This window comes from Trichoderma atroviride, chromosome 3, assembly GCF_020647795.1.
Source record: "Trichoderma atroviride chromosome 3, complete sequence".
Lineage (NCBI taxonomy): Eukaryota > Fungi > Ascomycota > Sordariomycetes > Hypocreales > Hypocreaceae > Trichoderma > Trichoderma atroviride.
In genome coordinates this window covers 2,818,283-2,839,032 of record NC_089402.1, presented here as the reverse complement: position 1 = coordinate 2,839,032, position 20,750 = coordinate 2,818,283, and the positions used below count along the sequence as shown (strand labels likewise).

At 51.6% G+C, this 20,750-nt stretch overlaps 10 protein-coding genes and 1 non-coding gene across 11 annotated transcripts; 5 read left to right on the top strand and 6 right to left on the bottom strand.

The window, feature by feature from the left end:
* Window positions 1-335: 335 nt before the first annotated feature.
* TrAtP1_006171 (uncharacterized protein) lies at window positions 336-641 on the bottom strand (the record flags this gene model as incomplete). The annotated part of the gene is made up of 1 exon (XM_066113010.1): window positions 336-641. One exon carries the CDS (start codon window positions 639-641, stop codon window positions 336-338), a length of 306 nt encoding a protein of 101 aa, XP_065969096.1.
* Window positions 642-1,029: 388 nt separating this feature from the next.
* On the top strand, window positions 1,030-3,268 carry TrAtP1_013348 (uncharacterized protein). Its single transcript, XM_014082810.3, has 2 exons — window positions 1,030-2,078; window positions 2,217-3,268. Exons 1-2 carry the CDS (start codon window positions 1,371-1,373, stop codon window positions 2,841-2,843), a joined length of 1,335 nt encoding a protein of 444 aa, XP_013938285.2. The 5' UTR covers window positions 1,030-1,370; the 3' UTR covers window positions 2,844-3,268.
* A 25-nt stretch (window positions 3,269-3,293) lies between these two features.
* On the bottom strand, window positions 3,294-4,162 carry TrAtP1_006170 (uncharacterized protein). The gene has a single exon (XM_066113009.1). It carries the CDS (start codon window positions 4,128-4,130, stop codon window positions 3,687-3,689), a length of 444 nt encoding a protein of 147 aa, XP_065969095.1. The 5' UTR covers window positions 4,131-4,162; the 3' UTR covers window positions 3,294-3,686.
* Window positions 4,163-4,230: 68 nt separating this feature from the next.
* Window positions 4,231-4,440, bottom strand: TrAtP1_006169 (uncharacterized protein; the record flags this gene model as incomplete). Its single annotated transcript, XM_066113008.1, has 1 exon — window positions 4,231-4,440. The coding sequence occupies one exon, from the start codon at window positions 4,438-4,440 to the stop codon at window positions 4,231-4,233; it is 210 nt and encodes a 69-aa protein (XP_065969094.1).
* A 533-nt stretch (window positions 4,441-4,973) lies between these two features.
* Window positions 4,974-6,569, bottom strand: TrAtP1_006168 (uncharacterized protein; the record flags this gene model as incomplete). Its single annotated transcript, XM_014082808.2, has 3 exons — window positions 4,974-5,951; window positions 6,007-6,186; window positions 6,240-6,569. The coding sequence occupies 3 exons, from the start codon at window positions 6,567-6,569 to the stop codon at window positions 4,974-4,976; spliced, it is 1,488 nt and encodes a 495-aa protein (XP_013938283.2).
* A 1,331-nt stretch (window positions 6,570-7,900) lies between these two features.
* On the top strand, window positions 7,901-9,107 carry TrAtP1_006167 (uncharacterized protein; the record flags this gene model as incomplete). The annotated part of the gene is made up of 2 exons (XM_014082807.2): window positions 7,901-8,495; window positions 8,557-9,107. The coding sequence occupies 2 exons, from the start codon at window positions 7,901-7,903 to the stop codon at window positions 9,105-9,107; spliced, it is 1,146 nt and encodes a 381-aa protein (XP_013938282.2).
* A 91-nt stretch (window positions 9,108-9,198) lies between these two features.
* TrAtP1_006166 (uncharacterized protein) lies at window positions 9,199-9,666 on the bottom strand (the record flags this gene model as incomplete). Its single annotated transcript, XM_014082806.2, has 1 exon — window positions 9,199-9,666. The coding sequence occupies one exon, from the start codon at window positions 9,664-9,666 to the stop codon at window positions 9,199-9,201; it is 468 nt and encodes a 155-aa protein (XP_013938281.2).
* Window positions 9,667-11,300: 1,634 nt separating this feature from the next.
* Window positions 11,301-13,768, top strand: TrAtP1_006165 (uncharacterized protein; the record flags this gene model as incomplete). The annotated part of the gene is made up of 2 exons (XM_014082805.2): window positions 11,301-11,567; window positions 11,621-13,768. The coding sequence occupies 2 exons, from the start codon at window positions 11,301-11,303 to the stop codon at window positions 13,766-13,768; spliced, it is 2,415 nt and encodes an 804-aa protein (XP_013938280.2).
* A 609-nt stretch (window positions 13,769-14,377) lies between these two features.
* TrAtP1_006164 lies at window positions 14,378-14,460 on the top strand. The gene has a single exon. It is a non-coding gene; the product is annotated as a tRNA-Arg (tRNA).
* Window positions 14,461-15,950: 1,490 nt separating this feature from the next.
* TrAtP1_006163 (uncharacterized protein) lies at window positions 15,951-17,210 on the top strand. The gene is made up of 2 exons (XM_014082804.2): window positions 15,951-16,394; window positions 16,450-17,210. The coding sequence occupies exons 1-2, from the start codon at window positions 16,060-16,062 to the stop codon at window positions 16,775-16,777; spliced, it is 663 nt and encodes a 220-aa protein (XP_013938279.2). The 5' UTR covers window positions 15,951-16,059; the 3' UTR covers window positions 16,778-17,210.
* Window positions 17,211-17,462: 252 nt separating this feature from the next.
* On the bottom strand, window positions 17,463-18,594 carry TrAtP1_006162 (uncharacterized protein). The gene is made up of 2 exons (XM_066113007.1): window positions 18,428-18,594; window positions 17,463-18,262 (listed from the first exon to the last, which is right to left on the bottom strand). The coding sequence occupies exon 2, from the start codon at window positions 18,223-18,225 to the stop codon at window positions 17,719-17,721; it is 507 nt and encodes a 168-aa protein (XP_065969093.1). The 5' UTR covers window positions 18,226-18,262; window positions 18,428-18,594; the 3' UTR covers window positions 17,463-17,718.
* Window positions 18,595-20,750: the final 2,156 nt, after the last annotated feature.

The window sequence follows — 20,750 nt, the reverse complement described above, 5'->3', positions numbered from 1 at the left end:
GGAAGAAATAAGGAAACCAGAAGACGAGGCGGACGCGAAACGGTTTTAAACAGCAGCGCGCGAGCTGTGCAAGGCCCTCCCTGGAACAAAAAGTGCTGCTTCTGGTCAGCATCTACTTGGGCGGGGACGCACTGATCCCAGCTTTTCCTAGAGCCGCATGGCTGGATGGCACTAGTAAGCACTGGTGAGGCTTCAACGTTGGTTCTATCCTGTCAGCAATATCGCTGGCCCACCACCACGGGCTAGCGAGCATGACTTCGCCCCCTCCAGTTGCGAGGCACGTTGGGAGTAGTTGTACCGGCCCCAGGGTTGTACAAGCTTGGACGGAGTCTGGCTTAGTTGCAGGGATTTTTGCACGAGACGGACAACTCAGCTGCAGGCGTTGGCTCTGGTGGCGATGCGTTGACTCGCAGGGCTGAGTCTTGTTGGCAGCGGTTGTGCTGTTGACAACTAACAACAGTCGTCAACAACTTCTTCTCGCTTCGTCTAGCGCTGGGAAACAAAATGCCGGCTCTGGGTCCAAGTAAGAGAGCGCGCGATAACTCCAGTGGTTGCGCGTTGGTTGCACCGGTGTAGCGGTACCACTGCGGGTGCTGCGGCGCTCGGCGGGGAGTTTCGGTACTGTACAACTCGAAGTACATAGTTTCTTAGGCCCGGCTGCTTTCAGAGCCGAGCGAGTGTTGCGCGTCGATGATCCAATTGCTCGTGGTGGGTGCTGATCCGGTGGCTTTGGCGCATTGCAGCAGATGCTTCCCGTCAGCTCAGCTCAGCTGTTTTCCTCTCAACTGCTCTGCTCTGATCTGATGCGTGAGGTCATTGATCGGTGGCTTGTGCTACTCGCAGCTGTTAGGCCTCTTGTCACGCCCATGTAGCCCCTGCACCGCCTGCCGGAATCATGGCGATCCGATCCTCCAGCACGGAGGCCATCCGCGGCCGCTGGGGGCTAGCGCAGAGGGCTTAGCGGTGCTCTGGCGCTGGCGACTCGGAGATATAGAAGCTTGACACCTGGACCCGACGATGCTCAGCGGGTGCGAGTACTTCCGGATACCTGAAATAGATCTGGCGGTGGGGCATCCGCTGTTTCGTTTGCGAGCTGCAACCCTGACGCAACTGCTTTTGCCTCTTGGAGCTCGAACCTTGCTTCGCATGGAGCGGTGTCTTGGGCCCTTGCAGATGGGATGCCTGTCTGTTCTTCCTCCATCATCACCGCCTGGAGCGTTTCTGATGGTGCATACGAGACATTGCTCTGCGCCGCTCTAGACAGCTACAGCTACAGCTACAGCTACAGCCGCAGCAGGATCCTGCTGGACGGAACCTGATATTGCCCGCCTGACACAAACCACATACCACACACATCAATATCCACCACAATGGCCAAGCTCACTGTCCTGGCGCTGTCGCTGGCCGCTATAGCCCGCGCGCTGGTGCTGCCCGAGGCAGCCGTGAATCAGGCACCGCTGGGCGCAACTCGTGACGACGGCCCAGACGAGGCCGCGGACCTGCACAATGTCATGTTCGGCTCGCACCACCTGGACAACGACGACGACGGCCGCAGCGCCGCCGAGAGCTTCTTCAACGCCGTGTCCAGCATCCGCGGCCACATCCACGAGGACTTTAGCCAGGCCGTGGCCGATCTCGTCGGGCTGGGCTACACGGGCGACCACTTCGGCAGCCCCGCCGGCCACGGCCACCACGACGAGAGCAGCCACACGATATACGAGCTAATCTCCAAGAGCAAGTACACGACAAAGTTCGCCCGGCTGGTCGACGACCATCCCGGCGTGGTGGAGCTGCTCAACAGCACCGACAGCAACTACACCCTCTTTGTGCCGCTGGACAAGGCCTTTGACGACATCCCCGACGACCACAAGAAGCCCAGCAAGAAGGTGGTCGAGGACGCGCTGCGCTACCACATTGGCCTCGGCGAGTATCCCGCCAAGAGGATCCTGCACACCTACACGCTGCCGACCGCCCACGACGAGGAATTGCTGGGCGGTGAACCGCAGCGCCTTCGTACCTCTGTTGGCCTTGGCGGCGTAAAGATCAACTTCTACAGCAAGGTTGTCGCTGCTGACATAGTGAGTGCTCCCCCCGCTGATCAAGCAGGCTATTAATAGCCAACCCGATCCTATTGTCGCACTTATACGAGCGGGCCCTCTCGATTACTTTTGCGCTGTGTTCCTAAATTGCGATGCTCACAACTCACAACCCTCTAGGTTGCCAAGAATGGTATTATCCATGCCGTGAACCATATCCTAGTCCCGCCCCCTTATCTCGGCCGAATCATCACGCTGTTCCCTGATCGCTTCTCAACTCTGCTGTTGGCGTACGAGAAGACCGACTTTGTCAAGTTTATTCATGGCGTCAACTTGAAGGGTAGCACCGTTTTCGTCCCCACCAACCGGGCCTTTAATTGGCTGGGTCCAAGAGCCAACGCCTTTCTGTTCAACACTAGCAAGGGTCGCAAGTATCTCAAGGCCATTCTCAAGTACAGCATTGTGCCCAACGCCACACTGTACACTGATGCATTCTACGATAAGAGAGACGACAAGGACGAGAAATCCGACGATGAGCCACTTTCGCACGAGACCTTTGATCTGCCAACCCTGCTTGGCGATGCGCACATCAGCGTTGATATTGCCCGCGTTTTTGGCTTTGCCTCGATCAAGGTGAATGGCTATTCCCGCGTGGTTGTGCCCAACGGCGTGGGGAAGAATGGCGTTATCCAGGTTGTCAACCGAGTTCCTATCCCCCCACACAAAGGCCATCGCCACCATCATTCCGAGGAGCATGGTGAAATTGAAGTCAGCGACTTGATCAAAAGACTTGAGCCCTATGTTTGATCTGATGCGCACCTGCGACTACAAAATGCATCCAGCAGTCAATTGGAGAATTGCCCCGAGCAGAATACGAAATGTGGTAAGAATGAGTGAAAATGTCATGATGTGCTTATGATTAAACAACCGAGTCATGACTATAAAAGGTAGAAAAAAAATTGTTTGAAATGAATGACTGCACGCGATACATCTGAGACAACAGTATCGAGTGGTTTGGATAAAATGTAACTATTGCAATCTTACTCTTCTCTCGCTAATCACGGAAACGGAAACTGGGTAGCATTAGCTCTGTCATCTTATACAAGTGGGTGGCACCACGATCGTTAACAGCAGTTGGTACCGCAGTTCTTGGCTGCCATGTAAGACTAAAGCAGGTATCCCATAGATACTCTCTACTTCGTAAGCATCTGAATACACTTTTTATATTAAGCTATCCTAGTGCCATCTCACTCTCAACCTCGATAGGCGAAATTACGCCCACTTGTGTCTATTCTTCTCCACAAATTCTTTCCAAGTCGTCGGCCTCTCCTCCAGCAGGCCCAGACTACACTCCAGGGACTCGCCGGCATAGTAGCCCGGGTCTTCCAGCAGTTTCATATTCTCCAACAGCTCTTGTGCCGCGGCTGGCGACAGGAACGATTTGAACTTGTCGTCTGAAATCTGGACTGCCTGCGCGGGCTTGCCGATTACTTGGGAGAACTCGGAGATGAGTCGGTCGATTGTATAATAATCTGCCGCGGCCAGAATACGCTTTCCAGTTTGAGCAGGAAAGTTTTTTATAGCTGCTTTTACAAATTTGCCTGGGATGCCTCTGTCAATATAAAAAAAACAATCATACCAGAATTGTTTTCAGGAATTGCCCTTGTAGCACTTACCCATGTCTGCCGCGGCGTCAAAAAGCGGCGATATGGCCTTGTGCGGATCAACTGGCAATGCCAGCGTATACCCTGCCGGCTCCGACTCCGGGTTCTTCTGAATCATGGTCTCGAAGCCGCTCATAAACATGCCCGGCAGGACAAAAGTGCCGGCCAGGCCGCTGTGGCGGATATACTCTTCAATGGCCGCCTTGCCGTCGAAATGCGAAATGTTGGGCAGCCGGCCCCCGCTGGCCTTTGTGACGTTTATCAGCGACGAGAAGATGATGTGCTGCACGCCCGCGGCCTTTGAGGCGTCGACGACGGCTTTTCCCTGGGAGATTTCAATGTCGGCCGACATGCTCTCCCAGAAGTTGGTTACGAGGAAGACGGTGTGGGCGCCCTGGACGGCGGGGGCGACTGATTGGGCGGACGACATGTCGGCCTGTTTTCCATTGAATTACACGTTCCGTGTTAGAAGCATATCTGATAATGATTCGAGTACGTTGTAGGTCTTTGTGGTTTTTGTATTATACAGTCTAAGAAAACATGGTAGGAGCAAGGTTGAAGCGCACCGTGACCAGCTCGACGCCCATGGACGCGAGCTTTTGGGCATTTGGCTTGTTCACATCACGAGTGACGCCGCGGACTTTGAATTCCTTTGAGAGCACTGCATCTGCGAGGATGGCTTGGACAACGGAGCCTCCTTGATTTCCAGTCGCGCCAAACACGGTGATGGTCTTGGACATGACGCGGTTGTAAATGGGCACAGCGGTGTAAACGGAGTTGGAACACGATATTGAGCTTATTGAATTGGATCAAGTAAATTGATTGAGATGGACTAAAACGAGTGCAGACTTCTCAATTGTTTCCAATCGAGTATTAATCCACTGCTAGGAACGCGCATGTAGTTATGACGTATAAGCTCAAACAAACATGAGGAGAAGCGCTTGGGCTGAAGGATTCATTCCATCCTCCCAGGATTTTTGGATATGCACCTGTGGCCTTTCATAGGTTCAAATCGAAAATAGTTTCTGTTCTAGTTCCCGATTTGAGCAGCTGCTAGATAGCTTTGGCGGAGAGTGATGTAATGGCCCAGAGTCTAACTTGTTCGTGCATGCTGGCCAATCCTTCAAAGTTGTGAGCTACAAGGTATGCATGTCTCTAGTGCGCCTCAGCTTTGCGCCATTTCAATAAGAATGTGTAGCTGCTAGTTACAATGTAGATTCGCAATAACTGAGCTGCTGCACTTTGCACTTTACTCTCGTGATGCCCTCTCAAGTCACAGAAACGACTTCAAGCTATCCGACACTCCCTTCACGTCTGCGTATACATGCCACTGGGCAACATTCGGCAGCACTGCTGTTTCTGCCCCCTTGATCTTGCTGGCATACTCCTCCGCCGAAGCGACCTTGTCCTCACTTCCTGTCACAATCATCGTCTGCACATCGAGATGCTCAACAGGCAGTGGTGCTTCATCCCTGGCAAAGGCTTGCAGTGCTTTTGCAAATGCCTCTGGTTCTTGCCCAAGCAGGCTGAGTCGAATTGCTGAAATCGCAAGAGGATTCGTCGTCTTCGTATGCTCAGACGTGCTGCTCTGTACAATCGTATCAACCACGGCTCCCATTCCTGATGTGCGAATGAGCTCCCCGCGCTCCTGCAAAGTTCTCCTAGCAGCCTCGGAGAGTGGGAAAGACGGCGGACCGAAAAGCACAAGCTTCTTTACCAGGCCAGGGTTATTAAGAGCGAACTTCAAGGCAACGATGCAGCCCATTGCTTGTGCAATGAGTGTTCCGGGATTCGATTCGGTGATGCCCGCGTGCGAAAATACGCCAGCGACATCAGCTGCCAAAGAATCCACCGTCAAAACGCTCAATGGGTGCGTAGGACTAAGACCATGGCCTTCAAAGTCAAACAGGTGCAGCGATGCCACGTCTTGGAGGCCCATTTCCGAAATCAGAGGTGAAAAGTATTCACAAGTGCCGCCCAGGCCGTGAACAAAGACGATGCTGTTGTCCCCGGAACCGAGGTGCTTGTAATGCAGAAGCTTGCCGTTGATGTTGGTCAATCCCGCTGTAGCGCCCACGGAGCGTGTTGCGTTACTGAGACTGAAGACGGACTGAGAAGCGAGACGCTCAGTGGTTGCGTTGTAAGATGTGACTTTGTTATGCAGTGTGCCAATACCAGGGATAGTGACTGCGATTTCGTCTCCGTCTTTGAGAAAAATGGGTGGGTTTCGTCCAATGCCAACACCAGCAGGCTAATGGGATATCTTGTCAGAGTGGCTGGAAGTAGATGGGTACAAGGCAGCTTACCGTCCCAGTAGCAATTACATCGCCGGGCAGTAATGTCTGGCCCTCAGAAAGGGTGCTTATCAACGTGGGAATGTCGAAAATCAAATCATCCGTCGTTGCATCTTGTCGCAGCTCGCCATTGACATGGGTCTGGACTTGCAGCACCAAAGGAAGATGCTCTTTAGGAACCGCAGCAGGACCCTATCAAAGTTGAGAATTAAATGATTCAAATGCATTTGGGTAGTCTTACTCACCATTGGGCAAAACGTATCGGCCGACTTTCCGATATAAAATTGCTTATGATCTCTCTGTCTCTCCCGCGCCGTCATGTCGTTGATAATAGTATATCCCCAGACATACTCCATAGCCCTCTCTTTAGGAATCCGGAATCCCGCCTTGCCAACAATAACTCCAATCTCGCCTTCATAGTCCACACTCTTCGAAAACTCCGGGTGAAGAAAGATGTCCTCGCCATCCGCAATAATGGATGTTGCGCGCTTCGTGAAGATGACCGGGTGGCTTGGCCGGTCAACCTTGTCCGAGCTGTCGTATCCCGAGGCGTTAAACTCCTTTGCATGTTCCATGTAGTTTTTGCCCACGGCCAACACATCACGGCCCGAAATTGGCGCCAGGAGTTTGACTGATGAGAGGGGCAGGGCGGCCCCAGAAGCGGCGATTTGCAAAGGTCCTGCTTCAATGACCTGGTAGAGGTCTTGTAGGGGGGTATCCGGAGAGGAGGCTTAGTGGCTGGATCGTGCCTTGTTCTACGTCTAGATGGCCGATCTGGCTGATGCCAGTGTCGGGACGAGTAAAGGCGGCATAGTTTGACAGGCGTGACGAACTCATTGCGGTATTTGTAAAGTGTTTCTTTTTGGCGCTCTTATTGGCTAATAGACTGGCAGATGCGAAAACAATGCCAAGAGCCGAATTTGCCAATACCTAATGCAGAAAGTATCAATTTCGGGAGATTAAAATGCGTAAAGGTAGACAATCCTCGTCTGCTCGGTTTGAATAAGCCCTAAAGGGATGAGGTGCAAGCCAATTCATCCGACGTATAGGATCCATTACGCCGATAGTGTGTGGAGTTGCAAGTCGCAGGCAAAGAACATGGCAGTGCACTTATTACGCCATCCCAGGCTTAACAAATACTTCTAATTCGCTTTTAATCAAGCTACACCTAACATCTAACAATTTGTTGCAATTCGATCAACTCTCAAAGCCAGTCCACAGAATCTTATAGCTTTTCATCTTGAATGAATCAGCCGTGAGCCTAGAAGACACTAACATCCCCAGGAGAGGGGAGGGGGAACCATCTCAAGATCCCTGCGGAGAAGGATACATGTAATCACAAACCGGAGTTGAGAGCGCCAATCATTAGTAATTGACAATTTACAATCTTAGGGGGTCGAAACTTGTATCCCATGAAACTGTATTTTCTAGCTCTTGATAACCGGGCGTTTCTATTCTTACACAACTAATACAAAACATAGGGTAGAGCTACTAGTTCGAGAACGCAGAGGAGCATCCTTAACAGGTAATAAAAGCGGCACATATTCGACAATCGGAAAGAACGAGCCTCGCGGAAGGAATCAAGAGCCCATTACTCTAGTATACGACCAAAAAGGATCATCTATTTCCGACCCAGCGTGCAACTGCCCCCGCCATCTTCACCCACCCAACCAGAAACTCTGTCGTTTGCAGCCACTAATATTATAAATTGTCGCTTAGAAATCACGTACACCCTCCGCCCTATTGCATGATATTCTGCTTCAACACGCAATAGCCAAGGAGTATGGAGTTGCAGGAGAGTTTAAAAAGAGTATATATATGTGACTATAAATAAGATACAACTTTTTCGAAATCAGTTCAGAGGCAGTAGTACAGAACAACAAAATACATAAGGCTATCCGTCATCATGGCACCTATTCGCACCGCCATCATCGGCCTCTCAGGGTCCGCAACCACATCATGGGCCAGCTCTGCTCACCTGCCATATCTCCTCTCTGCCCGCGGCCGAGAAAAATATCAAATCGTAGCCCTCTGCAACAGCAGCGTCGAAGCTGCGAAACGCGCCATTGAGGCGTTCAAGCTGCCTCCCGACACAAAAGCCTATGGCGACCCTCAGGCCGTCGCAGACGACAAAGACATTGACCTGGTCGTTGTAAGCACCCGCGTCGACGTACACCACTCCAGTGCTCTGCCCAGCGTCAAAGCTGGAAAGGATGTGTATGTGGAATGGCCACTAGCCCACAACGCGTCTCATGCAAAAGAACTTGCGGAAGCAGCAAAAGCCAGCGGTAGCCGGACTCTGGTTGGCAATCAAGGGCGAGGGGCGCCTCCTATTGTCAAGCTCCGTGAGCTGCTTCAACAAGGAAAGGTTGGAAAGGTCCTCAGCAGTGAGATTAGGGCCAATGGCGGATCCGTTGATCGGGAGGCCTTGCTGCCCGGGATTAAGTATTTTACTGATCTGGCTATTGGCGGCAATATCGTGACAATTGGCGTTGGACATTGTAAGTTTACACCAACACAAATTCATCATTGACTTATTTCTCCATGTCTAACATCTATCAGTGTTTGACCAAGTCCAGCACGTCCTCGGAGACCTCCAAGACCTCCAATCACGGCTACAGCTCCAGCGCCCCAACGTCCTCCTTCGCAACCCCTCAACCAAGGAAGTCGTCGAGACAGTCAAGTCAAACGTCCCTGATCTCGTCATCATCGACGGCGCTCTTGCCGCTTCGCAAATCGCCACCGAGGGAGCCAGCGTGCTCTTCCGCTTCCGTCGAGGACAGCCCTTCCTCGGCGAGCCCCCTCTTTCATGGACAATCAACGGCGAGAAGGGCGAGATTCGACTTCAAGCATTTGGCGGATCTTCCCTGCACGCCAACTCGTATGATGCTCCCGTGACCATTGAGGTCCATGACTTTGCCACAAATGAGGTTCAGAAGATTGAATGGAGTTGGCAGAGCTGGCAGGAAGAGCTTCCAGTCGTAGCGAGAAGTGTCGGCCTTTTGTATGAAAAGTTTGCGGATGGTGTGGCGGAAGGACAACCGACATTCGAGACGGCCTTGGCTCGCCATGAGCAGCTAGCAAAAGTTCTTGCTGGTTGGGAGGGGAAATAGAACTAATGTATGGTAGCGAAGCGGTATGTGAGACTTGAAACAGAATGAGCTTAATTTCTTGAAGTTTCTGGTCCCCATTGCCTAGAAATATCTAAGACTTGGTGATGAAGCCCTCCAAGTCTGGACAAGCTTGCAAAACGCTGGCCAATTCATCATCAGTCAAGCCCTTTGTCTCCTGGCCATTCTTGCGGGAGCTTCCCGACGCCTTCTGCTTTGGCTTTGGCTTTGAAGTTTTCCACTGAACGCTACACGCTTCGTCGCCGATGAGCTGGGGAAGATCGTGCAACGTAAAGTCTCCCTTTAACGGGCCGGTGCTTCCATCGTCGAGCAATCCCTTTTTGAACAGATCAGACAGCTCCTTTTCTTCGAGCGAACAGGATGTCTCGTCGAATCTTTTTCGTTTCTCGTCGATATCTAATCGGCCTTCAATGTAGCTTTCATCCGTTACTTCTTGTTCCCCCAAGTCAGCAGCAGGTTCGTTGCTTTGTGGTAAAGACGGGCTTTGCTGTGGGACAGCGTGTGACTGTGTCACTTCAGCTGGTGTGCTATTTGGTTCCATGACTTTGTGATTCACTAGTTGTCTCGCTTCGATGGGAATCGCTCTTATCTCGGCCGGTTTCAAGATCAAAGGAATGCACTTGTTTGGTGAAAACTATGGTTTCTACATGCGATTTCCAAACATGCGTATCTTCTCCTTTAATAGCCATGTTTGATCAGATGTCGATTCACCACTCTGCTGCAATCGAATTCCAGTCATTCCCACATGCGCACATGAGTCACAGGCTGCTTACACACGTCACACCGTATGACAGCTTGTCTGAATTGCTGCTAAATATGGCTGATTGCAGGCATTATAGAAGCAAAGAGGCCTATCGCTGCATATCTGTTGACTCATTTGTATATCTCATTTGTCCTACAAACAGATAAAACAGTCCTCAGTTCCGCGGCCACATATCGTAGAGAACAGGAATTCCGCAAGTACACAGGTACCTGCGTAGCGTCCGCTAGATCCTCTTTTTCCACGTGGTGTGCCTTTTCGGGAATAACACTGAAAAGCGCGGCATAACACAGAAGACGTCAGCGTGACATGTCGATGCTGTTTCAAGGGCCTTCTTATCATCTACTATTGCATCAACAATTCTCGAGCCCGACGAAGCGAGAATTCGATGTAAGACAGTGAAGGTAACATCAGGAGACAACTCGCGTGTTCGCTACCTCGTACGTCATGCAGCATGATTCGGAACCCGCGGTGGTATGGCCGCCTTTCTGGAGCTTTGTTGGAATCTGGCCATCTAGATAGAGCTAGGCTTTACCGCCTCTAGGCCGGCAGAGCACAGTCTGGGGTACCAGATCTTGGAGTACAGCGACTCCGGGCTGCGGATGCCAGTGCCAGCCCGACCAGCTCCCGACCAGAGCCGCCAAGGTACCGCCGGAGCATGTGCTTGTGCCTAAACAATGCCTAACAATGCAGGACGCTGCAGAGAGTCCCAAAAGTGCGGCTTTTCATTGCTGCTCTGGCATGTGAAGATTGACATGTCGATCGCCGGCATCTGCAAACCCCCAAAGTCAGCGCGCTGCGGGCAACAGCACAGCGGCCTTACAGCACGTGGACGCGCTGCGGGAGATGAGGGTGGCCTGCAGCAGTGCTTGCATGGTACGTGGCCGTAAAGGCGGTTGCTATCAGACGCAAGTATACAGTACCTGCAGCCGGCTCGGTTGGGGCAAACTCACGCGATACTTGGGCGTATTTAGCGCACTGTGGCCAACTCCCGGCCGGCGCAAGTACGTACAAGTACCGCTGCGGCAGTACCAGACGGCGGCCACCAAAGTCTAGCTGGCTCCATGCCACTATAACGTCCCCACGCAGATGCCATCAGCGGGTGTGGCAGGCGGTCAGATGCTCCAACCAAGTGTTGTGCTGCATCCCCAGCCCGGCATCGCTTCCCCAGATTCAACAATTTCCACGACAGATTCCCTGCCTCCCTGCCTCTCACATCTCCTGTCTCCTACCACCGATATTTCCTTCTGGATCGCATCGCTCCATACCGCCTATTTACCTGATCATCTTCTCTATTGTGTCCTTGCACCTGCGAAAGCACCCTGGAATGAGACTAAAGCCGCACCGAACCCTCCTATTGCCGACCTGAACGTCCTCGCTTCTGGATGCCCTTGTAAACGCAGGATAGCCTTGTCATGGCCGATCTGCTTCTCGGTACATCCCCGATACGCCCGATACACAGCAGCAGCAACCCTCCGACATCACCCAAGCGACCAAAGAGCTCGTCGTCTTCTCAGCCTCTGCCGTATGTCGACCGGACGCTCCTGAGGACCGTCTCCAAGACGGTCAAGGGGGCGGCCAACCTCTTGCGATCTTGGAAAGATGGCATGAGTAACGATGAGAGGGAGCAGGCGAGGCTGGTCGAGGAAAGGAAAAAGATACTCTACCTGCGCATGAAGAGTGTACGTGCCTATTGATCCCCTTGGCGAGGCCAGATTTAGAACTAACAAGACAGGCTGAAACATTGAAACAATGGCAAGCTGCGGCGCAGGAACTCGACGCTCTCGAAGGCAACGATGATTGGAAACAGGATCCAGATCGCGGAGACTACAACCCCAAGCTCATTGAGGAGCGACTTCGAGCGCTCGACGAGGCCCGAGAGAGCCACGATATCCGCACCATGATGCACCTCATCCGAACCTCCCTGTCACGCGATCTCGGCGGGATGGGAAACGTCGATCTCTACCGACATTCCTACCTTGGCACAAAGACGTTGATCGAACGCTACGTCGAATCGACAATCGAAACCATAGATGCCGCCATTGTCCACAATGCGACGGACCAGGGCATCGCACACAAGGATCTGCTCGAGGGCATGTTGCTTGCGCGCCAGAGCTTTGGGCGAAGTGCTCTGTTATTATCTGGGGGCGGGACGTTTGGCATGGCGCACGTCGGCGTCCTCAAATCTTTATTTGAAAACCAACTTCTTCCCAGGATTATATCTGGCGCCAGCGCTGGGAGCATCGTCTGCGCCGTCATGTGTACGAGAACGGACGAAGAGCTTCCACAGCTAATCAAAGAGTTCCCATATGGAGATTTGGCTGTTTTCGAAGCTCAAGATAACCAAGATGGCCTCCTGGACCACTTTCGCCGCCTATTGACGGAAGGCTGCTGGTCAGACATTGCCCACCTTAGGAGAGTCATGAGGGGAATGATGGGCGACATTACGTTTCAAGAGGCGTACAATCGCACACGCCGCATCCTCAACATCTGTGTCTCCAGCGCATCTGTATACGAGCTGCCGCGGCTACTCAACTACGTCACTTCGCCCAATGTCATGATCTGGTCTGCCGTGGCAGCATCTTGCTCGGTGCCTCTCATCTTTAACGCATCGCCATTGCTCGTCAAAGACCCCATTACAGGTGAGCACCGTCAGTGGAATCCGACGCCACAAAGGTTTATTGATGGCTCGGTGGACAACGATCTTCCCATGACACGTCTCGCGGAAATGTTCAACGTCAATCACTTCATCGTATCTCAAGTGAATCCTCACGTCACTCCGTTTCTCTCCAAGGATGATCACCTATCACCCGAAAACAAGCCTGCCATCAAGAGTGCCAGTACTGGCGATGACACGGACTGGCTATATACGTGCACGTCGCTGGCCAGAGACGAGGCCCTCCATCGATTACAGTTCATGGCCGAGATGGGCTTTTTCCCAACCATGATGACAAAGTTCCGAAGTGTCCTCAGTCAAAAGTACTCTGGGAATATCAACATTCTCCCCGACATGTCGCTCGACAACCTTCCGGTGCTTCTTAGCAACCCCTCTGTTGATTTCATGTTAAAGTGTTGTCTTGCTGGTGAAAGAGCAACTTGGCCAAAGCTTTCCAGGATACGTGACAGCTGTGCCATAGAGCTGGCGCTAGATCGCGCAGTGCACCGACTTCGGACAAGAGTCGTCTTTTCAGAGAGCCAGAGCAATCTGAGAAGTCTTGTTTCATACATGGGTAGCCTGCGGCAGCATAAGCATGACCAGGCATTCGATCAGCCAAATCTTGGATTGCCGGTTGCCAGCCATGGCCAGAAGCGTCAGCGGCGACGTTCTGGTGGCAGCCTTCGCATGCTGCCAGGAGCTGGCCTGGCTCTGGAAAGTGACATTACAGACTCAGATACAGCTGAAGAGGAGCGCCTTGAGATTGCCTCGAGAGGCCGAGGATTCTTGGCTCCTAATCCTCTTCGCAAGCCGCAGTTGAAAAGGTCAAGTATGAGTCAAACCCATGTGCCTCAGCTCGCTGCCGCTCAATCTCGCTCCCAGCCAAATCCAATATTCAGCTTTTCCAAGCCCTTGACTCCTCCACAAAGCGTGAATGGAGAACTTGATACTGCTGAATCCGCAAATCACGTTCCTCTCAAACCAAGGGAGCCGGTACCATTTGACGACAGCAGGGGTGACCTGGCAGTACCATTGTTAGGCACTGTGATATCTCCAGTCGATGAAATGGAGACGAGCGAACCAAACCACACAAGCGACACAGAGGTGGAGTTGGTGACGGAAGAAAGTGATCCAGATGATAATCAGCCCGCATTCATCGAAGGAGTTGCCAAACCGGCTGATTACGGCGCATTTGGCCCTGTAGGGCAAGTTGTTGGAGGTCTCTGATGTGACGATCATATACCCCACCGGATGACGGAAGGGGAAGGACGGCATTGGTTGACATACCAAGGCTGCACGGAATACAAGCATACAATGGCGTTATCATATACTTGTTTAACCGGAGGAAGCCCTGTCTTTTTTGTTTCGTTTCGTTTCGTTTCGTTTCGTTTTGCCTTTTTTGTTTATAGAAGCGACTTTGTTAATAGTGGTTTCCATTCTTGGATAGCTCATCACCGGTATAGAGGATAACTGGAGGTTAAGCTACTGAATTTCAAGGCGGCGAGGGGTTGCGGTATTACTTTTTGATGTGTAAGCATCAGGTATAAGAGAAGGGGATATGCGTTTCTGAATAGTCAGATGAATCAAAAACAATAACTTCAATCAGCTATTCAATATTCTTTGCCGCTTACCATAATGGGCAAATACCAGAATAGGCAATTCACACAGCGCTAGCTCCTGGGCGCCGTTTTGCCGCCCGCGATGAGGAAGGAACGACCGTATCGCCTGCCTGCCTAGTAGAAAGTTTCTGGCGTTTACATCCTCCTGTGCCAGCAAAATTGACTGAATCTTCGTTTATAGATTGCAAAAAGACCGTTCAAGTCAATAACAGCTCCCGGCCGCGTGGCCTAATGGCTAAGGCGCTAGATTTCGGTCTTTCTCATCTCTAGAGATTCCAGGTTCGACTCCTGGCGTGGTCGATTTTTTGGCTTTTCAGCACTCATGATGCTTTTTTCTTTTTGGACGACTTCATTTCTGCTTTCTACTACAAGTAGGTGGTGAGTGAGCTGCGTTTCGTTTATACTGTTGTGCCGCGAAGTGATTCAAGCGGATATCGGGCTGTCGGTGGTCTAGGATCTCGGGTGAGCATGTATTAATCGCACACCAGACTAACATGCGCGCGCGGCGGCTGAGTGGCCACTTTAGACTCGTGAGGTAGAATTGGTATGGGGTGATTTCGACGAGCAAGTAACTTTGGCTGTTTATAGTGGACTGGCTAGTTGCTTTCAACTTGGAGATTGGTAAGCGATGGAAGCCGAGGCGTGGGTAAGGCTGATGTTCTGCGTTATACAAGTTCTCTTTTGGCTACATGTGCCATCTACTGTACAGGATATTTCCTAAATAGACAATGATGGCGTAGTTTGAAAAAGGAGAGAGGATGGATTGGCTCTGGCGGTACATCGTGGTCAGCGTGGTATCAACAGAAAACTGCTCATTCCCACAAATCCACCAGCCAAATGACTCTGTACAGCTCGCCTACTCCTTCCTGAGTGAGATGACAAGTGGATCGTGATTCCAATAGCTCCGGATCCGAGTGGTAATTACTTGGATAACCGACAACTTGAGACTGGTTCTCAATGGATAGCATAAAGTAAGCAAATAAGCCAACTCGTAGAGAGAATGAGGTCGACTTGGCCCCAAAGGTTCGAGACCTATTAGTCTCGACGAGTTCACCTAATCAACTGGATATGTACCTACCTACATTCTACTAAGTAAAGGCTTACTTTAGACCAAGTCAAAATGGCTTATTAGAGCTCGTTCCGTGGCTATTTGCCTCATTCAACCGCCAAATTCCCATTGCCCCTCCTCCCGGCCCATCGGCGGCAGTGGCCCCATCGCCGACCACCCGTAAGCTGCATGCCTGTTCATTTCCCTTTGCTCCAAAAGAGCTTGCAGCAATCGCATGAATAAACAGAAGCAGAAAGAAAGAAAAGACCCCACGGGAGCTAGTCGCAAAGCGCCCCATTGCGTCAGAGAGACTCGAATTGCAAAATGCGCACGGCCGGCCAATGAGGCGACGAGCTCAGCACGCAATCGCGGCGCCTTGCCGCTTCGAGGACCACCTTAGACCAGGCACTTGGCGCGGATCGTGGGGTTCGCTGCTGTAGATGGCTTAACTTGGAGGATGGGTTGGGGACAATATGGCTGGATGAGGGGGTTCCGCACCTCCAGCTCATCATGCCTAGCTCCGTAAGCAAACAGGCAATAGATATGTGTGTTTTTTAGGAACAGAGAGGAGAGAAACATGTGTGTTTAGAAAAAAAGGAGGGGCAGCAGCTAAATCAGATAGGAATGAATGATGAGCTGGAGGAGGGGGGAGGGGCGGCTGGAGTGAAATTGGGTGATTTGGTTGCGTTGATGGACCCCTCGATTACGTTTTGTCGATGGAGCGCGAGATATATAAAGTAGCCTGTCGAGAAACTCTCTTTTGTTTTTCCCCCTTCTCTCTCTTGAACTGCTCTTGATCTAAACACCCGCAAGCTTATACAAAAAAAAAACACACAACTACCCCAATCACAATGGCTGCCGTCCTCCGTCTGGGCTCAGAGGCCCCCAACTTCAAGGCCGAGACCACCCAGGGTCCCATTGACTTCCACGAGTTCATTGGCAACGACTGGGTCGTCTTCTTCTCCCACCCCGAGGACTTCACCCCCGTCTGCACCACCGAGCTGGGCGCCTTTGCCAAGCTGCAGCCCGAGTTCACCAAGCGTGGCGTCAAGCTGATTGGCCTCTCTGCCAACACCGTCGACTCTCACCACACCTGGATCTCCGACATCAAGGAGGTCACTGGCGGCCATGTCACTTTCCCCATCATTGGTGACAAGTCTCGCCAGGTTTCCCTGCTCTACGACATGTAAGCTATATATGTGAAAGAAGGGAAGCTTTTGATATTAACGAAACATCTGCAGGATCGACCACCAGGACGCCACCAACGTCGACGAAAAGGGCATCGCCTTCACCATCCGCTCCGTCTTCTTCATCGACCCCAAGAAGAAGATCCGCACCATCCTCTCCTACCCTGCCTCCACCGGCCGCAACGCCGCCGAGGTCCTCCGCATCGTCGACTCCCTCCAGACCGGCGACAAGTACCGCGTCACCACCCCCATTGACTGGCAGCCCGGCCAGGACGTCATCGTCGCCCCCGTCATCAAGGACGACGAGGCTAGGAAGCTGTTCCCCAACTTCAAGACCATCAAGCCTTACCTGCGCATGACTGCCCTGCCTGAGGTCTCATAGAGGGCCATAGAAGCAAATAAATACTAAAAATACCACAAAGCTATAAAAAAAGGAGGGTTGAGAGGGGGAGATATCAGACTTTGCCAAAAAGTTAAATGCATGGCGCTTTTGGAAAGGTCGTTTCCCGTAGCCTGTGCTACGAAAAGCCAGAGATGACATGAATCTTTCATCACAACCCGCGAAGGGAGTTAGGATTAGTTTACCTAAGCGCTGGGCAAATAGCCATGATGTTAGATAATGAAGAGATACCACTAAATTTTACAAACATTTTTCCCAATATAATTTATTTGCAGTGAAGACTAGAAAATGCCCTGGTCTTGGGGGCCCATAGTACATGGCCTTGGGGAAGCTTAAGAATACTATGAAATCTCTGTGATTAGGCTATAAGCTTGCCCCTTACCATGGACTTTATAGTGCAAGGCCTTGGGGAAGCTTGAAAATGCTGTGAAATGGTTGTGAAGGTTAACACCAGAGCGCTACAGGTGGAATTTATAATGCAAGGCCTCGGGGGAGCTTGAAAATGCTGTGAAATCGCTCTGGTTGGTCTGCTTAATGCTCAGCCCCTTCACGGGTGGTGTGTCGCATGCACGGTCTGGAATCTAGCTGCATGTGATTTTGAAGACCCCTATATACAGTAGGTATATACAGTGCAAAGCCTAGCTTGAAGATGCTGCGAAATCGCCATGGTTTGCCAAAATGCTGCCTCGTTAACAAAGTGCATCACGTCTACTGGTACATGCATTTGCAGCTTACATCTCTTTCTCTTATCCATCTCCAGCATGACCTTTGATAGGAAATTGTGGAACACGTGGATACAGCGTTAGTGAGATCGCTGATTAGATCGTAATGGAAAGCTTTTAATATGAAATTCCAAAAATGCAGGCTAGCTCAGCGAAAATTGCAAGTTGATGCATACATACAAGTGCTACATCTCGAGCGCCTCAATGTTTCGTCACCTTCTCAAACTCCCACAAGGTCGTCCCATGAGGCCTCCTGACAAGGCTGCGGCCGTCATCCGCAACAGACACCATCTTCAACGTGCTCTCATAGTATGGCGTCAACAGCTGATATCCGCCATCAGGATGGCTTCTCGGCGTGAAACACTCCCAACCCTTAAACTTCACGGCAGATGCATATATCTCGTCTCGTTTACCGTTGTGGCCTAGATATGTGCCCGACTTGGGATTGAAGAAGCCAAAGTAGCCGTATGCTTCGACGCAGAGCCAGAGATCATATCCGTTGTGGCTCTCTGCCACGTCGCGCAAGCAGAGACTCTGGGCCTTGAGGGCGATTACGTTGTCGGTGCCTTTTTCGAAGATTCTATAGACGCCGCCGGGCCAGGGCACGGAGTAGTTGCGGCCATCCCAGGTGTCATGGATGGTGGTCTCGCTTGGCGTATCCATCGAGCGGCTGGAGCTGGCGTCTTCGGGATATCTTATCTTGGACATTTAGTGGATAAGGCTGGGGTGGAAGAATAGAGCTGCGCTACTCAGACTGATGTTAAATTCACGTCAACTCGTATTTGATGATTATTGTAGTTGTAATGGTTTGATGTTGCAAAGTGAAGAGGGGTAGCTGCTCGCAGTCACTATGACTGCATTACGCGTTAAGGTTTCGGCAAACGATTGCATCTGCAGTGTCCCGTCTTACCCTACAGCCTTTTTGAAGCTCTTGGCGCTTCATTGGATTGGACTTGATTAATTGCGGTTTTTGGTTACATAAGCATTCCCGTGAGTGAGCTTAACGTGGTGGTATATACAAATTTTCTCAAATTCTGTCAAGTGCTGGCTTCTTGAGGAGGAAGCTCACAAGAATAGAGCAAGCGGTTTATATCTGTAAGTGGAATCGACAATATAGCACGCTAGGCCACTGTTTGCGGTAGAGCCACTTATACGAACGTTTTAGGGCAGCAAAGCAACTCGGAGCACCACGGCTGATACGAATCATGGCAGTGCAGAGAGACTGTGCCTTGAATTGGAAAGGAGAGTGCCCTTCCACATAGCTCGGTAAAAAGGAGAGAAAGGAGCAAAGTCAATTGGAGTTGCGGCTCACGGATAGTATCGTACAATCTAGTTTAGATGCTCCAAAGTGGCATCATGATCGACAAAAATGCATCAGCGGTACGTAACAGAATACGCGACTATCGGTTGTCAAAGAATAGTCTTTATGCTGATGCTTGCAAGCGGGCTTCATTTCAAGCCTCCTTAAGCGTCCTCGTACAAGTAGACGGGATGCAAATACATGCAAGTCTGCGTCCATGTCATTTCCCACGAGATAATGCTCAGCGCAGGCCAATTTCCATCCACTTAATGCAGCGGTAACTCCTTCTGGAAAAAAGGGCTTTTAAGCAAAAACGCAAACGTCGGAAATCACGTAATCAGGCAATCCCGAAGCCGGTCAGGGGTTTTCTGTTGTCGAGCACTGACGTCTGCCATTGCCATGCTCTAAACGGGGCCGATTGTTTCATGGCGAGTCAAAGCGGTTTAGCCCGGACGCATCTCCATTCTCCCACGTGCGAATATGCCCGGCTGGACAAGTGACAAGAATTGAACCCTGGACCGTCCATTGTCCGGCAGCGGTGCGCCAGAATGAGTCTGGAAGGATTCTCGGCAAAAAGTCCGCTGAGAAGACGGCACGAAGGTGCATGTAGCATGAATGACGGACAAGACCCGAGACCTCTAGACAACAAGGAGTAAGAGAGTGTGGAGCCGAGACGGCAGCGAGCCGATGGCACGATTCCCTCTCTGCTGCCCTCGTGCTCATCTCATTGCCATCAATTCAGATTATTGACGCATTTGCCAAGCCAGAGTTTCTTTCTTTATCTCTGCAAAAAGAGCGCGGGCCCCTGCGGCACCAGTGACCACAAGACGGGGGGATGCTTGGAGCCAGTATCCACGCGGACGGGGCGATCTCAGCCCAACAAACAGCTTGGACACCGAGAATCAAAACATGATGCCTGCTCAGCGAGATACGCAGAGAGAAAAAAGTAAAAAAGGGTTTTCCAGCCCCCTCTCTTTGTTGCTGCCGAGCTGTTTCCACTCCGTCTCCGCGCTTGTCAAGCTGCTGCTGAGCCTACAGATGCAGAAAGGTCTGGTGCTCCGTAGCCCGGATCACAACCCCTATTGAGATTGAGTCGCAGCAAAAGGAGGCGCCAATTCCACCGGCTAGTACACTCTGATTGCTGCACTCCATCTCATAATCATAAGATTGTGGTGGTCGACGGTGAGGGGGAGCAATGGCTGGACCCGGTGCTAGCAGCAGCGTCTAGCTGGGAAGAAGCTTAGCGGACAATCTAGAAGCCTGTTCGACTCGAGGCTCCAATCAATGGAATGGGTCTGAGGACGAAGATCAGCGTGGCCCTGTGGGGTTCCCACGCGAGAAATTCTACTGTAAGTATTGAGACTATGCGCTGCGAAAGTGCCAGCAACAATGGCCGCGCGGAGCTGCTTCAGGTGACGGGATTCCAGTCAACGGAGTAGTACTAGCAGCATGAGATCAGTAACGCAAACAAGAGAGTTTGAACAAAACAAAACAAAAAAGACAAGGTTTCTTTGTTTGTGTCCAGGATCAATATCGGACGGTTTGCATTATACGTGCATGTACAGCCTCAATCTTTCTCCTCGCCTTCTCCTCATTTGGAACCACCACGCTTCCCCTGCAGGGCCCCTGACGTCGCCTGCATGCTGGCAGCCAACAGCGAGTCTTTGTTTGCCCTGTGCTGCCCAGCTGCCCCAAATGCTCCTTTACATCATCAGCTGCCCTCATATCCATAATTACGTGCAGGCTGCGAATACGGCGTGCGGTTTGGCGCCGTGCCTGCAGGTTGCAGGTTGCAGGTTGCAGCAGGGACCTTGTACCTATAGATAGGTCGCGACGGGGGGTCTGGGCGTTGCGACTGCTGCACGACAGGTAGCGGCTTATCGCGAGGATAAGAGACTTGGAGTAGCGCCCACTCTTCAGGAAGCGCCGGATG

What these genes read in the sequence shown, in the direction of transcription:
- TrAtP1_013348 (XM_014082810.3), top strand. Translation starts at nt 1,371, where the DNA reads ATGGCCAAGCTCACTGTCCTGGCGCTGTCGCTGGCCGCTATAGCCCGC. An exon ending in AGGTTGTCGCTGCTGACATA is followed by an intron (nt 2,079 to 2,216) that starts GTGAGTGCTCCC and finishes ACAACCCTCTAG; the next exon opens with GTTGCCAAGAATGGTATTAT.
- TrAtP1_006170 (XM_066113009.1), bottom strand. Translation starts at nt 4,130, where the DNA reads ATGTCGTCCGCCCAATCAGTCGCCCCCGCCGTCCAGGGCGCCCACACC.
- TrAtP1_006163 (XM_014082804.2), top strand. Translation starts at nt 16,060, where the DNA reads ATGGCTGCCGTCCTCCGTCTGGGCTCAGAGGCCCCCAACTTCAAGGCC. An exon ending in GTTTCCCTGCTCTACGACAT is followed by an intron (nt 16,395 to 16,449) that starts GTAAGCTATATA and finishes AAACATCTGCAG; the next exon opens with GATCGACCACCAGGACGCCA.
- TrAtP1_006162 (XM_066113007.1), bottom strand. Translation starts at nt 18,225, where the DNA reads ATGTCCAAGATAAGATATCCCGAAGACGCCAGCTCCAGCCGCTCGATG.